Genomic DNA, 17,125 nt, shown 5'->3' on the forward strand with positions numbered 1-17,125 from the left:
CAAACCAGCACGCTCTCACTGCAGCATGATGCTCCCGCGTGGTGTTCAGCACGATCTCCGAATGTTTGCTCCAATTGCTGGGAGCTTCTTCAGGAACTGTTGTTTAGTGGTGGTTGTTCAGGAACCGTTTGTGAAGAGGATCGCACATCGAGCCCAACAACACGCAGTGCAACTGAAAAACACATCGGAGAGCCACATAAAATAAACTATAAACTATTTTTATTTTACCAGGTAAGGCCCACTGAGCGAAATAGCTCTAATTCAGAAGCTCAACGAAGTAGCTTATCATGTGGAAATTGATAGCAGCCAAATGCTCTAAACGGCAGCACAACCACGAAAAGCTACGCTATAACTCGCCGCTGTGCTTCTTCTCGTGTCCGCTGCCTGCCACTGGCACCCCCCTTTCGCTTCCAGCGCCGAGCGCTCACACATCTTCTTCGGCAGAAATCATTGACGTTCCGTGCGATTCCCACTCGCTCACCCACAGAACAAGGCGTTGCAGGAGGAGGAAGGAGGGTCCCGCCTGCAGACCCTGCCCCCCAGCTCCCCCAGCTCCCCCAGCTCCCCCGCGCTGGAGCGGCACCTTGCCGACGAGGGGGCCAGCGGGGGGGCGGCTCGCAAACCCAGGGCCTCATTTGGGCGTGGGTTCTTCAAGGTGAAGGGAGGCAAGCGCACGGCCAGCGCGCCCAACCTGGGTACGTCGCTCGTGCACGCCACCTGCGCGGGTCACCTGATGGGACGTGGAGCAAGAGAGCGTCTCTGTGTTTGTGCATGGCCCCCTCGCGCAGATTTACTGTGAAGCCTGGCTGGAGTAACTCGATTGTCTCTCATCGCTTACACACAGGGTGTTGGTTTATTGTTGTCGTCCATGGCCAGTGCCAAAACTGTCCCCCTGGTGACCACGAAGAGGGCCTGTCTGCACAAAGCCTACGAGGCACCCGAGGCACAAGACGGCAGTAGGCAATGATGGCTACACTGTACCGATGTTTCCGAACAAGGATGAAACCGGTCTACGGTTGTCTCATTTGTCCTGCCGTCGTCTAAAATAACATGGCCATAATTCTTACTCTTTTGGATTGGTAATCCAAACAAGGCTCTGTGCGTTCGACGAGCAGTGGGGTCATGTCACGTAACAAGCAAAGGCATTATGGGAACATGAGCATATAATTACATTGCTCATTTTGCTGTCTAGCGATCGCCTTTTGCGTGAATCTGTCTTATGGATTTCTCATCATTTTCAGAAGGTATTCAAATTGGTTTAAGGCAATTGGTTTTGCTCCAACTCATGCCAAATTTTCAATTCGCTAAATCCTACTTATCCATAATTTACAACCTGACAGATCTAAGCTTGAAACGATGAACCGTGTTATTAGTTCTGGCCCCGTCCGTAGTAGTAGCTTAATCATCGAACTGTCTTCACATCTAGAAACAGCCGAGTGGGATTTGACGTGCTTTAAAATAAGGGCTTTAAAAGCTATTACGGAAGCCGCTGAGCTACCCTTGCCTGATGCTGCCTGCTAATGAATGAGCGGACGGACGCTGTATGCGTGTGCGGAACAGAAGTGGACAAGGACTCAAGTGGTCGGCTCAGTCCCTCGGAGCTCGCCTCCCCTCCCAGCGCTCCGCTCTCGCCCGAGACTCGGAAGAAGTCGCGTGGAATCAAAAAAATCTTCGGAATGTGAGTGGGTAGTGTTTTTGCTCACGAGGTCAATACTTTGCGGTCGTTACAAGATATCAGCCGATTATTTTCTCCGATCTTTTGTGCAGTAACAGAACATAATCTTCCATCCGTTAAAATGCCCACTCAGTCACTTCCTCGTTGTGCGTGCCCCGAGCCACTACAGTGGTTAAAGAGCACGCCCGAGGGCGCGGTCCGAAGATTCGCAATGCAGTTATCGTCAACATGATCGGTAGTAGTACCGGGCATGGTCTGTCCATGCTGCACGTTCGGCACATCACAGGAGGTTGGGCGCACTACACATGCATACGCAGCAGGTGAAAATGTGCAAATCCTAAAGTGGATTCGTATTGGAAACACGTTTCACTCTAATCACTCCCTTTAATCTTCCTGCCACATGTTGCGGTTAAAACTTGATCCCTGCCTCTCTTACCACCCGCCCTGCCCCCCACCTCCTCCCTTTAAACACTCTCACCCTCCCCCTTGCTCCCCATCCATCCTTGCCATTTGCTCACCACCTGCTCGCGAAAGGCTGAAGAGGAGCCAGTCGACGAACTTAAACCCCGAGGAGGAGCGCGAGGAGGAGTTCCGAAGAGGGGGTCTGAGAGCCACGGCCGACCCGCGGCTCGGCTGGTCACGTGACCTCCGTGGGGGCTCCAGGTGAAGCGTCTTGGCGCGGGCGATTTTTCCCACAGTTTAATCCAGATTTGTGCGATCTGCTTCATGCCACGAGATAAAAAAATCCTTACGGTTCTCTCGCAGAGCAGTATATCCCATCGTTATAGTTACAGCCCACGGAAGCGGACATCACAGAGCTTCCTCTGAGATCCTTTCAAGTGACCTCTAGCCTGCACAGAGACCATAAGAGTAGTGTCCGTCACATGACTGTCAATCGAATTTTAATTCTCAGAGCTGGAATGTATCCGAATTCATTTCAGAACAAAATGTAATGTGATGGGTTTTATTTGTGCAGTCATTAGTGGCTGGGCTGTGACCATCAACTCCAGTCAACAACCGATTTTAGTTCGAGGCAGCTGCCTGGATTCAACGCTTTGACCTCTTAAGCCACCTGGCGGCCACCTCTTAAAGGGAATTATTTGTATAAGGCTATGCGGGGGCAGGGTCTGCAGCTTTGTAAGCAATTAAAATGAAGCCGACAACAAGTCAACTAATGCACCTTTGTGCATTGTGCAGATTTCCCATGGAGAGGCAATACGCCACTCCCGATTAGTGCGGTTGGCTACGTACGGTGCGAAAGGAGTTCAACATGCATACAAACAATTTAATCTTTACGGAAGCAACCCAAAAACACAAATAACTCTTACCTTTCAGCCATGTTAGCTTAGCCGTGGCCTCCATCACAAGCGATGCTCTTTTGGGGTTTCTTCACGCGAGGTGCAGCTCTCAAAACAAAGTAAACGAAACTATTTTTTATTTTACTAGGTAAGGTCCACTGAGCTATATAGGTCTTCTTCAGAAGCAACCTGGCCACAAATGATAGCTCAACAAAGTGGCTTATCATGTAGAACTTTCTAGCAGCCAAATACTCTAAAAGCATGTTTCTAGGTCTGGAGGAAAATACCAGAGGACCCAGACAAGAATCCACATGACCACGTGGAGAACATGCCAACTGCAGAAATATACGGGCGTCAGAGTCGAGATCGAACCTATGAACTCCTATATACCAGGCGACGAGTTAGTTAACTTTTCGCCACCGTGGTACGCGCTCGCTCACCGGCGGCCGTTTCGTTTTCGTTGCCAGCGACCTGGATGCGCCATTTGCCAAGTGGTCGACGGACCAGGTGTGCAACTGGCTTCACGAGCAGGGCCTGGGCATGTACGTGGGCATGGCGCGCCAGTGGGTCACCTCCGGGCAGACCATGCTCCGCGCCACCGCACACGACCTGGACAAGGTGAGCGCGCCCGCCGACTCGCGCGTCAAGAGTCGCACGTGGCGACGTAGGCGATCTGTCAGCGGCGTAACCTAATTGTAATTGTCGGAACTTTATTGTAATTGTATTATGGTCTAAAAATAGTCTGCCCGAGCTGATTTTACGCTACAGGGAATGTGTTGCTCGATATTGATTTTGTGTTTGTGCAATATTTTCGATTTCTCAAGTGACGCAGTTTTTGCGCTGCTTTCTATTCGCTTCATTGCTGTACTTTATTCGCTTTATCTTGCGTCACTTCGGTCACTCGTGCAAATTTAACTATCCTGTTCTCTTTGAGTTCTAATGTGGGTCGACATTTAAACTCGAATTTTGACAGAATCAAATTGGAATGGCAATATGCTCAGCTGAGATGTGCCAAGGTGATATTCGAGTGCACATAAATGGTCATCTGTGCAGCCCAGTTGCCGTCACAGCTAGTGTCCGTTCTGCAGGAGCTGGGCATCAAGCACTCGTTGCACAAGAAGAAGCTGCAGCTGGCCCTGCAGGCAATGGGCTCGGAGGAGGAGAACTCCAAGGGCGAACTCGACTACAACTGGGTCACGCGTGAGTCGCCCGCCCGTCGGCACGAGGAGGCACAGAGCCCTTTGAGGGGGGCAGCCAGCCCTTTGAGGGGGGCAGCCAGCGCTTGAGGGACGTGGCGGAGACTGGGCAGCAGACGTTTGCGTTGTTTTTGCCGTGGCCTGCTGCTAGAAAAGTCCGTTCTCCTATAACGCGGTAGTCGTTGCGTTCCTGAAGAGCCCCGCAATATAGAAAAATCGCATCATAAATAATATGTAATATAAGATAAGGCACAGTCAGTGATAACACATGAGGCATATTAAGGGGGTGAACAAAGAGTCGTGGGTAGCATGTAGAAGCATCCAGCAGCATCCCGCTTTGTGTGATGCTACGCCGAGGCAGCCGTACGACCGCTTATTCCTACTCGCGCGACGTAGTTCCGTTCACTCAGTCACATAATATCCAATTCGCATCCGAGTTATAAACAAAAATGTGTTCCCTAATGCATTCATCGCGGTATATCCAATATGAAAACACAAAGCCTTCTAGGAGAACAGACTATTCCACTGCACACCACGTGTTCTCGCAATTTACATGCAGGCCCATCACGCCGATGACAAAGTGGCTTTGTCGCTTGGTAATTGACTATTAACTGCACAGTAATTAATACCTATTCCAGAGGGGACAGTGCCTGGGTTAAGCTATTTTGAGGAAGGGCACTTGCCTGGGATAAACTATGGATTCTTCCAACTACTCAAACAGGAACATTTCACACGCCCTGGTGTGGCTCCTGCTTTCCATCATCTGGGGGACGTTGCTGCCATCTGGAATATTTCTCAGCTGTCCAGGAGAGGGCACCTTGGCAATGATTGGACCGCACCGCAAGAAGCGCACCCTCGTTGCGACAGCCTCGTGTCAGGTTGATTCATGGCGACGCTTGCGCTCCCCACTGGGTGGCAGCAGCGCAGAGGTTTTTTTTTCCCGTGGTGGCGATGGAGCGGCGGCTGTTTATGTTGTGGAGCAGTGGGCATAGCGAGAGTTCGATTCCCAGCCACGACCAACATCTGTGACCATTATCTGTACCGGTGTTGCGATTCGCCTGGGTCGACTCGGCCTTAAGTAAGTACCTGGTGCGTTGTGTGAACATAATAACTGGGGAGACAAAGGTGGCTGGGCATGGTGTTGGCCACGCCCCCTTCGTGAGCCTTGATGGCTTTAATCGGTACGACTGCACAGGTTTTCACGGTTGCCCTGTACAGCTCTCCGATGGATTTTCGGATCGTGCCGCTCGCTGTTCGGCGCGGTAGCTGCCGTTTCACTGCACGTGCTGGGAGCTGCTTCAGTTAAATTCCTGAAGAATGTCCCAACACGTGAAGTGAAACATTGGGCATTGTGCTGAACAATAATACGCAGTCCGTTGCTCGCGAACAGCACGAGCCCCGACTGTGTGAATAGCTCGGCGAGGGGGGATGTTTGTTTGATGTCTCCGTGCCCCTGCAGGGTGGCTGGATGACATCGGCTTGCCACAGTACAAGGACCAGTTTAACGAGGGGCGAGTGGACGGGCGCATGCTGCACTACCTGACGGTGGTAAGGGGTCCGTGCAGACAGCGGGGACCACGCACGCCTGCGTTCGACCTTCAATGGCTGTGCACCTACAAGACTGTGTTGGCTAAAACCATTTGGGAGTAATCTAAAAAGCCGTAGATAATAAAGGCATTGTGTATTAATGTTTACTAGACTGACTGTGATTGTGTACACTTTTTTGATAAAGGAATCCGAGAAGTTTGCTCCGGCTAACCAACTCTCAAGTCGGAATTGAAACTTTTTTACGAATATTTCTCGTCGTTGCTGGGATTTCCTTTTCTTTCCTTTACTCTAAATCTTTTATTTTTGTTCTTAACCTATGACGAAAGGTGACGTTTAGCCGTTCCATATTATGGATAGCTTAAATGCCACTGTGTGCTTGATTATGCATCAGCAACTTCTTCGTTTGACAGACAGTCTCAGCCCCCTTGAACTTGGAGAGGTTTATACAAACACAGGTAATTTCTAGAAAGGTCGTGGACGATGGCTGGCCTGGAGGTCATCGATTATGTACCAGATCTCTGTTGCTGTTCACTTTTCTTATTCTCTACATTCTTTCTCTCCGAATCTCGCTTGCCTGGCCACAGAGACTCTCAAGGTAATAGTTGCTTGCTTCTCCCACTTCCTGTATTTAATCGCCACGTGCAGCTCTTTGTCTGTGGTTGTTGTATTTGGATGTTTGAAGAAATAAATATCGACAGACCATACTTGGCAACGTATCACCGAAGATAAGCAGGTTTTAAGCCTGAATATTACTTGTGTGGGCGACCATCAAGTATCCGAGGCTGTCTTTGGCAGCTGCGGGGCTACAAGGTGGGCAGTAGAGGGCAGCGCAGCAACATTACTTGGCGTGTAATATGCTCCTTCGTGCTGCGCTCCCCGTGTTACACCAGCTGGCAGTGACCAGCGTGGTAACATGCGGTCAAATTACCCCCACGGTCCGCACAGAATGCGGAGACCGTCATCCAGCAGAGTGGACTGGCAAAAGGGCCGTACATGTACTTGCCAACATAAACTATGGAATGAAAGCGGAGTAAAACATCTGAGATTGTGGGGTTTTTACGCAAAATATTAAACGGAGGCACGATTCGTGCGTTTACATTTTTTTTTCGCTTGCTGATTTTCTCCCTCTGCAACCCGTCCCTCCCACCTCTCCACCACTGCCCGCACACGCGTCCACCCAGGACGACCTCCTGTCACTGAAGGTGACGAGCCTGCTCCACCACCTGAGCTACAAGCGCGCCATCCAGGTGCTGCGCATGAACAAGTTCCACCCCAACTGCCTGCGCCGACGGCCCTCCGACGAGGTCAGAGGTTAAACCCCCAAGGGGCCCTTTTGTTATTTCATCTGGAGTAATATTTAGCAGGTTGTGCGTTGGTACAGTGGTAGCCGCACCACGCGATGAGCTTTGTGACCGAGTTCGATTTCCGGCCACGGCTAACGTCGTTGGCCGTGAACAGTGCGGTGAATAACGATCAAACATCCGTCCTGCCCGCCATGGCATAGAGGAGAAGCCTTCATCCAGCGGTGAATTGATAGAGGCTGTAAGGAGTGTGTGTGTGTATCTAAATACCGCAGTGATAGCCAATGGAGGGAATGCGTCTGAGAGCACGTCCACCACAGAGACGGAGCAATTAGATCGGTGCGTGCGCAGATGCTACGTGGACTGAGAGATAGTGACGGAGTGAGGAGGATATCATCTAGCAGTGGATTGACAATGGCTGATGATAAACAACCACGGAAAGCTTTGCAGCTGGCAGGGTTCAAAGCAGATGGCCTCCATTGTATCATTGTGGTTCTTGTGTTTTAATGTTGCTGCATTATAATGAGAGCATTCTCTTTGTGATTAGTAACTCGGGTGAAGGTTGTTTTCATCAATATCATTGGGTTATTGTTCAATTCGGGTATTCATTTGTTTACTAATACAGCAATTGTGGATTATACATAATTATTGTTATTGTTAAGTCTCACGTGGACCTCCATGTTTGTCGTTTACTCGCGTGGGTGTGTGCGTGCGAGCAGGGGAACGTGACGCCTGCCGAGGTGACGCAGTGGACGAACCACCGTGTGATGGAGTGGCTCCGCTCGGCCGACCTGGCAGAGTACGCGCCCAACCTGCGTGGCAGCGGCGTGCACGGCGGGCTGCTGGTAAGCCGAGTAGCACCAGTGTGGTGCTAGCTCTGCACCAGCGCTGCGCCGGCGCGGCATTCGTGCGGCGCCGGCGTGGCACCATTGCTGCGCTGGCGCTGCTCCAGCGCTGCTCCAGCGCGCCCGTTGCGCGTTCCACCCGTACAGCCATGTCCGTTTACGCGTCAGCACAATGATCACCCCCTACATCTGTTAACGGTTTCTATAACTTCATTTGCGATTCTACTCGACGAGTCGAAAGCGTCATTTGTGCGAGCTGACCAACTCTACAGGGAAATTATTACTTCACATTGATTTGTGTTTTGTGACAATATTTTGACTTCTCACATTACACAGTTATTGTTTTTCTCTCTCTGATTTCTATTTCCTTCATCGTTGTACTTTTTTTCATTGTTTTGCGTTCGTCATTTTACAAAACCAATGTCGCTCTTTACAATACATCAATCCTGGTTTCTTAAGTTCTCACCTGGTTCATAATAAAGCAATTGTAACATGAGTGATATTTCAGGGACATCAATGTCCATGACTGAGGCACTGAAAATAAATTATTTAACAGGTACTATTGACCACAATAAACTTGAAACATTTGAGCGGTTAGCACGTGCGTGTATAAAAATATGCGATATGTACGTGCTTATATATGAATAAGCGGAAGACCTAAAGTCAGCTGGTGGTGATGATGATGAGACTGTAACAGCAAAATTTTGCAGTTAGGTGTTGACTGTTGACTGCTTGCAGGGTAGAGCAGATGGTAGGAAGCTATGGCGTAAACATCATCGACCGTGAGGACTTCTTCATGTAGATAAATACAGACAAAGAGCGAATAAGAGTTGGAGAATGCACTTTACACCTTGGTGCTTGATAAAAATAAAATGTTAACCATGTTTCCTCATGACCGCTTTTTCAATTAGCATAGTAATAGTTGCTATAGATGAAGAACAGTACGATGAGCATCCGAGTGGGAGTGGCGGCATAGTGGTTAGTATGCCGCGATATGAACACAGCTACTCCCGCACCTCCGATTAGCACAGTGGGCTACATACGGTGCGAAAGAAGTTCAACATACACATATACTGTTTAACACGTAGGCTTTCGCGACCAATATTGTTCATAATCAACGATTTTTGGGTTTAGATCGCGTTATTTATAAATGTGTCGTAACCCTCCACCACCCGACACGGCCAATCAGTAAAAAAAAAAGTGTCACGTTGACAAAAGACAAATAGTTCACTGCTTTAGCCCACCGGTGTGTTGAAGCGTGAAACCACAACATTTACAATTTGAGTACGACGTTTCGCTGGTAATTGCATCCAGCATCATCGGGCAATTCGGTGGGCTAAAGCAGTGAACTATTTGTCTTTTGTCAACGTGACACTTTTTTTTTTACTGATTGGCCGTGTCGGGTGGTGGAGGGTTACGACACATTTATAAATAACGCGATCTAAACCCAAAAATCGTTGATTATGAATACACATATACTTCCGCGTACATTTAGAAATTCAGAACTCCACAACCACCCGGCGCATGCGAGCCTAGAGAATGGACTGTAATGTCTCGTGGCTCTCGGCCTGTTGAGGATTTTTGCGCGTGGCTGCTCGTGTCGGGAGGTTTTTGACTACCGCCGGTCGATAAGGATATTCGAGGGATCTTCGCGTGCCACGTGCCTCAATAGGTACTGGAGCCACGTTTCACGGTGGAGACCCTGGCCCTGCTGCTCAACATCCCGCCCAACAAGACGCTTCTACGACGCCACTTGGCCACGCACTTCGACCTCCTGGTCGGACCCGACTCTCGCCGCCATAAGCAGGAGGCGCTTGAGGTGCCCAACCACATACCGCTGACCACCACGGCCAAGGTGAAGGTGAGCCGTCGTTATTGTCCATGCCATCGTAATGCATCAGCTCCTACGGTGGTGGTCTTTGATGACTTGTGGTGTAAGACCGGTGACGTAATATAGTACAGCGACAGACGTGGGCAAGAAGGAAGAAAGAAGGAAGGAAGGGTGTGTGAAAGGACAGAGATTAAAATGCTGAGATAATCATATATTTTGTATTTATATGGCACTTATATGTATCAGCGACTCAAAGCGCTGCGGAGATTCTGGTGCGGGGCAGAAGGGGTAGGGGACCTTATGGTAAGATGGGAGGATGTGGTGAAGATATAAGGACAGTGGATGAGACGGGAGAAGAGACGGAACAGAAGCAGATGGAAAAATCTTTGTATAGAACAGGGGTCGGCAACCAAAATAACAAGAAGAGCCATTTCTTTCCAATTCGGTACAAAATTCAGTATTTCAAGAGCCGCAATGCATCTATGTACATACTGTACATACGTACATATCGTCAAGAAGCAGCCCGCAAAGAGCCGCATGCGGCTCCGGAGCCGTAGGTTGCCGACCCCTGGTATAGAAGAAGAACATCTCTAGTTTAGGCAACTGGGCGATCGCCAACGCACGTGTTTACTACACCTTGTACGTCTCGCCCTGTTATCCATGCCAGCCCAAGAAGCTTCCTCTGGGGATCTCGGGATTCGGCTCTCTGAGGCGACGGAAGCAAGAGGACGCAGAGGACTACGTGTGCCCCATGGAGCTCTGCCGGCCCGGTGGCCTGGCCTCCCAGCCAGGCTTCTCCGCCGCCTCCAGTTACCGGATGCAGGCCGGCGGCGGCGGGCGGTCCGGCTTCCAGGACGACGATGACCTCGACCGGCTGGAGCAGGTCGGCACGATAGCTTGAGACGACGACCCCTTGTCCCCTGTGTTTTACTCCGTTGAGCGTCGTCGCTGCCAGCCTTTCCCGAACGGCGGTTCTCGTGACTTTCCCCACTGCGCCTTTCCAGGATTATGGAAATCTGCGTCACGAGGGCCGGAGTTTGAGAAGTGTTGTCCTGTATATTTAATATTTATAGTAAAAGTGCAAAGAACATAAGAATAGATCATCCCCATTACATTTTCATCTCATAAGTTTGTTTAAGAAACCTATAAATGGGTAATTTTAGAACTTTCGTGACTGCAGGAATTATTATTTGTTTCTTTCGGTTAAGTCACGTCTAAAGATAAAATAATAAATTAAATTAAATAATAGAATACGACGTTTCGATTGCAACACAAGCAATCATCATCAGGTATAATGAAATAGCGACATAAAATCTAACCAGAAAACTATAGACAGACATATTAGCAGACAGATATCACCAAGATACATAGCGAGAGCAACACAGGTAACAGAGAGGGGTGATCGTCTCTGTGTGGTGGCCTTAAATAGACAGAGGGGGGGGCGGAGGCAGAGAGAGGGAGGAGGGTTAGAGAAAAAATTAGCATATCAATGAGTGGTCAACAGACGTGGTGCTGCGAATGCGATGGCACGGCAAGCAAGCCTGAAAATCAGGAGAAGGACACACTAAAATTAAATAACCTAGTAAAATATCGAAATGTAATGTAATACAACACAGAGGGTCGGTCAACACACAATTAACGCATAGCCTGGTTGATTACGTATTTCAAAGATTGCTAAGTTAGAATTTAAGTGTGAACAATCTAAAGAGAGGACACAGGCAGAGAAAACAAGTCGCCAGAGAGAGAGAAAAAAGATAAGCTTAAAACTTCCCCGTAGAAGTGGTTCAATCTTAATTTTAGAACTTTCGTGACTGCAGGAAGTTTTAAGCTTATCTTTTTTCTCTCTCTCTGGCGACTTGTTTTCTCTGCCTGTGTCCTCTCTTTAGATTGTTCACACTTAAATTCTAACTTAGCAATCTTTGAAATACGTAATCAACCAGGCTATGCGTTAATTGTGTGTTGACCGACCCTCTGTGTTGTATTACATTACATTTCGATATTTTACTAGGTTATTTAATTTTAGTGTGTCCTTCTCCTGATTTTCAGGCTTGCTTGCCGTGCCATCGCATTCGCAGCACCACGTCTGTTGACCACTCATTGATATGCTAATTTTTTCTCTAACCCTCCTCCCTCTCTCTGCCTCCGCCCCCCCCTCTGTCTATTTAAGGCCACCACACAGAGACGATCACCCCTCTCTGTTACCTGTGTTGCTCTCGCTATGTATCTTGGTGATATCTGTCTGCTAATATGTCTGTCTATAGTTTTCTGGTTAGATTTTATGTCGCTATTTCATTATACCTGATGATGATTGCTTGTGTTGCAATCGAAACGTCGTATTCTATTATTTAATTTAATTTATTATTTTATCTTTAGACGTGACTTAACCGAAAGAAACAAATAATAACTATAAATGGGTTTCATGAACTGTACAAATGTTTCTGTTCTTTAATAATCACAATTTGGTTTTGACAAAGCCTCTACCGCAGCACCCTCACTTTGAAGTTTGCTGTCGTTGGCGTGGGATGTTGCGGTGTCCTGGGATGGTGCCGATTTTTTCATCCCTGCATGTGCGCACGGCTGTGTGTGTGGTGGCTGTGGTGCTCCCTAGCAGATGGAGGACTCTGAGGGCACCGTGCGCCAGATCGGAGCCTTCTCAGAGGGCATCAACAATCTGACGGTGGGCTTTTATATTGCACAAGTACAGTTCAATCTTGATCACCCACGGTCGGATTATCCGGGTTGCGGATTTACCTAGCGTGCCAATAAATTTATATTTGTTTAAACCGAGTAGATTTTCTCGGTTGTATTGCTGTGTCTCTGGGTCGTGCCGCGCGTTGCTTGGCACTATGTCCAACGTTTCGCTCCATACGCTGGGAGCTTCTGAAGGATGATTTTTTTTCCCTCGAGAAGCGTTTCTTTCAAAGAAGCTCACAGCCCGTGTTGCGAAACGTTGAACATCGTATCAGATGCACACGCGGTACAACCAGAAAACACATTGGAGAGTCATAGTATCTCCACGTGTGCCACGGTACTCAAACGACTACTGGCACGTCGCCAAGTAAACGGATTACTTAAAGATAACAATATAAAACACGCCATATGTATGTCTTCACACCCATTCGATGTCACAAATTAACTCAACGAATTTGTCAAGAATATTCTGTGTAGGCAGGCAATCGATATGTTTTTAAGCCTGATTTACATGTGTTTCGCAATATCTGTGATTTTGCTTCATCTGGGTCACCCCTTTTCCCCACCATTGCCCCGGATAATAATCCAGAGTTGACTGTAGATATCGTTTTAACGTTGGAAGTGATCAAAACAAACATTTAGACACAGCATACAACTAATTAGTAAAGCAATGTATTTGGAGCCTTGAACATCATTATTACGTTTAATTTCCTTGGAAAACTGAATCTAATACCGTTACACATGGGTGCGGTGATGCAATTATACGATGAAAAGAGGGCTATTTCACAGATCCGCAGGTATACGTAAACATTACGTGCGACGAGAGAGTGCAACGTGCACGGCATGGCCTTGCCCTTTGCGAGCATTGTGACTGGACTGTGTTCTATTTCCGCTACAGAGCATGCTGTCGGACGATGACATGTTCATGGAGTACGCGTCAACGTCACCCAACGCTCCACACCTGGACAACGAATAATAGCGACACGTTCGTTTTGGAGAGTGATGGGTGTTGGGGAGAGGGGCAATGTTTGATTAATTCATTCAATCAGTGGCTGGGTTTTCTTTACCGGGCGCGTGGGCAATGATTTTAGGAGCCAGACGGAGTGTGATCGCGATGCGTTTCTGAAGCAGCAGTGCCCTGTGTGCGCAGAGATAGAAATAGCTCTGCTGCTGGGGGGCGGGGATCTGCTGTGCGAGCGTGGTGTGGGGGTGCTGCTGCTGCTCTGCATTGTGTCTCAGGTGCAACTCGTTACTGATGAACCACCCACCTCCTTCCCCCTCCTCCACCGTGTTGATGCAATCGTAACGTCGAATGTTAGGGCCACGATAACAACCCATGAATTACCGAAGAGAGAAAAAAACACTTGGCCCACGCTTGCAGCAGGGAGTGAGTTGATTTTTTTTTTCCTCCAGCTCTGGCATGAATTAATACTCGTTAAGTTTACACTACACAGCCAAACCTGACTGCGGTTGCCGCTTGCGAAGGGATTGTTTTTAATTGCAATTTTATCGCGTAACGGTGTCGGTGCGCCCTGACTGCTCGTCGCGCTCCGTGCACATCGTCGCCTGGCCACTCATCCTCACTGCTTTGAGACGATTGCGAGGGGTGGTCGAGGCTTGGTCACGCGAGTGCTCAGACCTTACGGCAATGGAGTTGACCTCTGCGTGATGAGGGCAGCGATGGTGAGGGTGGACGCTGGGGTTCTGTCGTCTATTGGTGGGGGGTCACCTTCGGAGCAACGTTTCCAGTTTAGGCGCTGGGTCTTAAAATGGTTAAGGAAACAATTAAATTATACTATTAAACATCCTTTCAGCGACCAACCATGTAAGCACCTCCATATTATCAAAGTTTATATTCTGTACAATAAGCTGTCATTATTGGTAGAGTAATTTACAGTAGATTGCTAAGATATATAAAATCATGTATCCACAAAGATCATATTTTGTGAGTAACCTTGTCAGCCAGGAAAGACAGTGTTACACGTAATATTTCCTTTTTTAAATGTAACTTAAGGGGAGTTCAATGTGTTGTACGTAGCTTGACATTGATGGTACCAAACTCAACAAGTGACTGCTTCTAAGGCCATTTTTGCAGCCTTACAACTTGATATTTTTTTTAATCACTGCAAATATAGTATTTTATTCATCTGCTTTCTGTGGCGTTCTTTTATGCAATATGAAAATATATACTTGTATACAGTTTATTTAAGTGCTTAAAAAGAGATATCTGTGTAACCTTCGCAAATGTACCTAGGTGAGCTTCGTGTCTCTTACAGACCACAACGGAATGAGTTGTGAAGCTTACATAGTTTAACAGTTTAAAACCTGACATTTCAAAAGTAAAAAATAGAGGCCAACGATTATCTATATATGTACAGAAAACACGGGGTGCAATTGTGACACTCTGAACTGTGATTCTCTGTAAAAAAAAAATTCCGAGACAAGTATTTGTCATTATGGTTTAATACGTAATGATATCAGCAGGTACAGAGACCACGTGCCGAACGACGTGGGTTGGCGCAATGTCGGCAAGTGTAGTAACGCGACATTTCTCATCAAAACGTTTGCTTCTGTACGGTTTTTGTAAGACTACCTGGGAACGCAGCAGTCAAATAAGCGTCTGTGTTTCTGTGATCGCTTTTATTTTCGCCCTGATGTTTACGCGCGCGCGCAGCTCGGCACCATGTCCCCTGGGGGTGTTGACAAACTGAAGAGTGAAAACAATTTTCATATTTGCGAGCACTGCCATGTGTGAACATCACTGGGAAATCTGTCCACATTAGCAGCGATGCTTTGCTGTTCATCTCAAGTGTACGGCAAAACACGCACGCTTGCCTACATCTGTAAAGACACGTTATGTTGACTGCAGTGCAGCGGTTAAACACTCCACTCGGCCCACAGTTTTTCGTTTTTCTGTTATGCTATAATTGTGTGGCTCCACGTGTGTGTACTCTCTGCCATGCACGATAGAGTGCCAAGTTGCTGTTTTTGTACGCACACAACACACGGTGAAATCATGAGAATCTTCTGTAGCCCCGGCGAAAATTATAGGTTAGGAATAGCATTTTTTATATATTTAATCGTGCTCTGCTTCTAAGTTTCGTATTCATGTAAGCCATATTCCCAGATATCCTGATGCAATCTTGCTACCAAATAGCATTTTAAAACAGACACAGGATGCATTGACTTGGATGCCCCTGCACTCTCATGTTTTAATGGTGTCCACCTTTTCAAGAGGACGTTTTAAAAAGGACAATTGACTCTGAATGGATTTCACAGGGACATTTGACGCTTGCACATTTGTCTGGCTAATAAATTATGCGTTTGGTTTGTCATATCCGGTAATGGAAGAGTTGACGTTGTGGTCAAAAGGTGGGAATTGCACAGTGGTCATGAGCTATCCCGGCAGTGCGGCTGTAGCCAAGGCCCTTGAGTCCACTGTGCTCAGAGGTGCCGTCTGCTGATGTGTAAACCATCAAGCCAGCTGCGATGGTCACGCGTGTATGCACCTTGTAGCTAATTATGGAGAGACAAACGAAAAAAAATCTATGCAAATTTAACTTTTAAATTAAATGGCTAGGAACGGAATTGCGCAGTGACAGCAGTTGAGTAGAACAAGCGGTTTTACAGTTTTGTGCAAATGCACGCGTGGGCACTGTGCTGTGACATCCCCCTCCGAATATCAACAAATATAAACGACACGAGATTACTTAATGCAGCTAACCAGTAGTCCGTGGGCCAGAGCGGAAATTGGTACCATCTAATTGAGCAAAACTTTAGTCGTATCGATTTGTTTGGATGGCCACTAAGAGTGGATGCGTTGATAACCCCACTCATTTCAAATGGTTATCACGTAATTCGCTGAGTGGCTGCATTCATTTCATGAACCGCTGAAGTGATACCTCCTCAGGTGGGACCGACGGGTTCAATATCTGGTCTGAGCACATGGACTACAGTAGGCCGAGGAGATTGGTACATTTCTTGTTATTTTTTACATTGTATGCAGACGCACCTGTTCACATTTTTACTTTAATTTCACATCTGTAATGCATATATATCGTGGAAGCGACGCGGTGGAGAAGTGGCACACCCATTGTGTGTACTGTGCTGCGAGCCTGGCGACCTAAGTTCCATTCCCAGCAATGTCTCACATCGGTGGAGATTGATATCTGAACTGATCCTGGGCTTGCTCCCTTCACCAACTGGCACTGACCAGCATGGTGAAGTATGGTCAAACAACTGACAACAGCATGGGGAGGCCATCCCGCAGTCGATTGACAATGAACTTGTAAATTACAATTTTGATTTGCATTTTAAGAACGTGCATAAAATGTCACTACATTTTATAGCCAACCTTAACACAGGAGAGAAACGTTTATCCCTGTCATTGTAATTGAAAGTGGCAGGCCCCAGTCTGAATGACACCTGCGTAAATTCCCATTTGTTATAATTTTCTAAAATTGGCAACTGTGGTGCCATCTATTTGTCCCCTTTTTTTAAAAGGCGTCAGCCCTCATTTGGATCTCCGCTTGTCAACTCGTTGAAAAATTTGCAAGTTGGTGCTTGCATGCGCGTCTGTGCCAGTCTTTATACACATGTATTTATTTTTATTCAAAACTGTCACGTTGCTTATTCGCGACGTGCTGTATGTCTTGTATTCTCAAGATGGAGGGTGGTTTTTATTCACTCTCTCACATATACACTTTTAACCATTTCAATAAATACAATCTATATTTCTTA

At 47.4% G+C, this 17,125-nt stretch overlaps 1 protein-coding gene across 13 annotated transcripts in view; it reads left to right on the forward strand.

Annotated features, from left to right (window-relative positions):
- The window catches only part of PPFIBP1 (PPFIB scaffold protein 1), a 46,187-nt gene extending 29,062 nt beyond the window's left edge, over positions 1–17,125 (forward strand). For 10 of the 13 annotated variants that reach the window (XM_078597166.1, XM_078597169.1, XM_078597173.1 and 7 more), the window contains 12 exons: positions 488–695; positions 1,561–1,678; positions 2,210–2,338; positions 3,441–3,591; positions 4,062–4,173; positions 5,629–5,717; positions 6,899–7,021; positions 7,738–7,863; positions 9,536–9,724; positions 10,362–10,577; positions 12,303–12,371; positions 13,284–17,125. In XM_078597166.1, the coding sequence (XP_078453292.1) occupies positions 488–695; positions 1,561–1,678; positions 2,210–2,338; positions 3,441–3,591; positions 4,062–4,173; positions 5,629–5,717; positions 6,899–7,021; positions 7,738–7,863; positions 9,536–9,724; positions 10,362–10,577; positions 12,303–12,371; positions 13,284–13,361 (1,608 nt within the window). In that variant the 3' untranslated portion in view covers positions 13,362–17,125. The remainder of the gene's footprint in view (positions 1–487; positions 696–1,560; positions 1,679–2,209; positions 2,339–3,440; positions 3,592–4,061; positions 4,174–5,628; positions 5,718–6,898; positions 7,022–7,737; positions 7,864–9,535; positions 9,725–10,361; positions 10,578–12,302; positions 12,372–13,283) is intronic. The other 3 variants (XM_078597168.1, XM_078597178.1, XM_078597177.1) reach the window with 1 other exon arrangement.

Source organism: Lampetra planeri, chromosome 8, assembly GCF_965212315.1.
Source record: "Lampetra planeri chromosome 8, kcLamPlan1.2.h2, whole genome shotgun sequence".
Classification (NCBI taxonomy): Eukaryota; Metazoa; Chordata; class Hyperoartia; order Petromyzontiformes; family Petromyzontidae; genus Lampetra; species Lampetra planeri.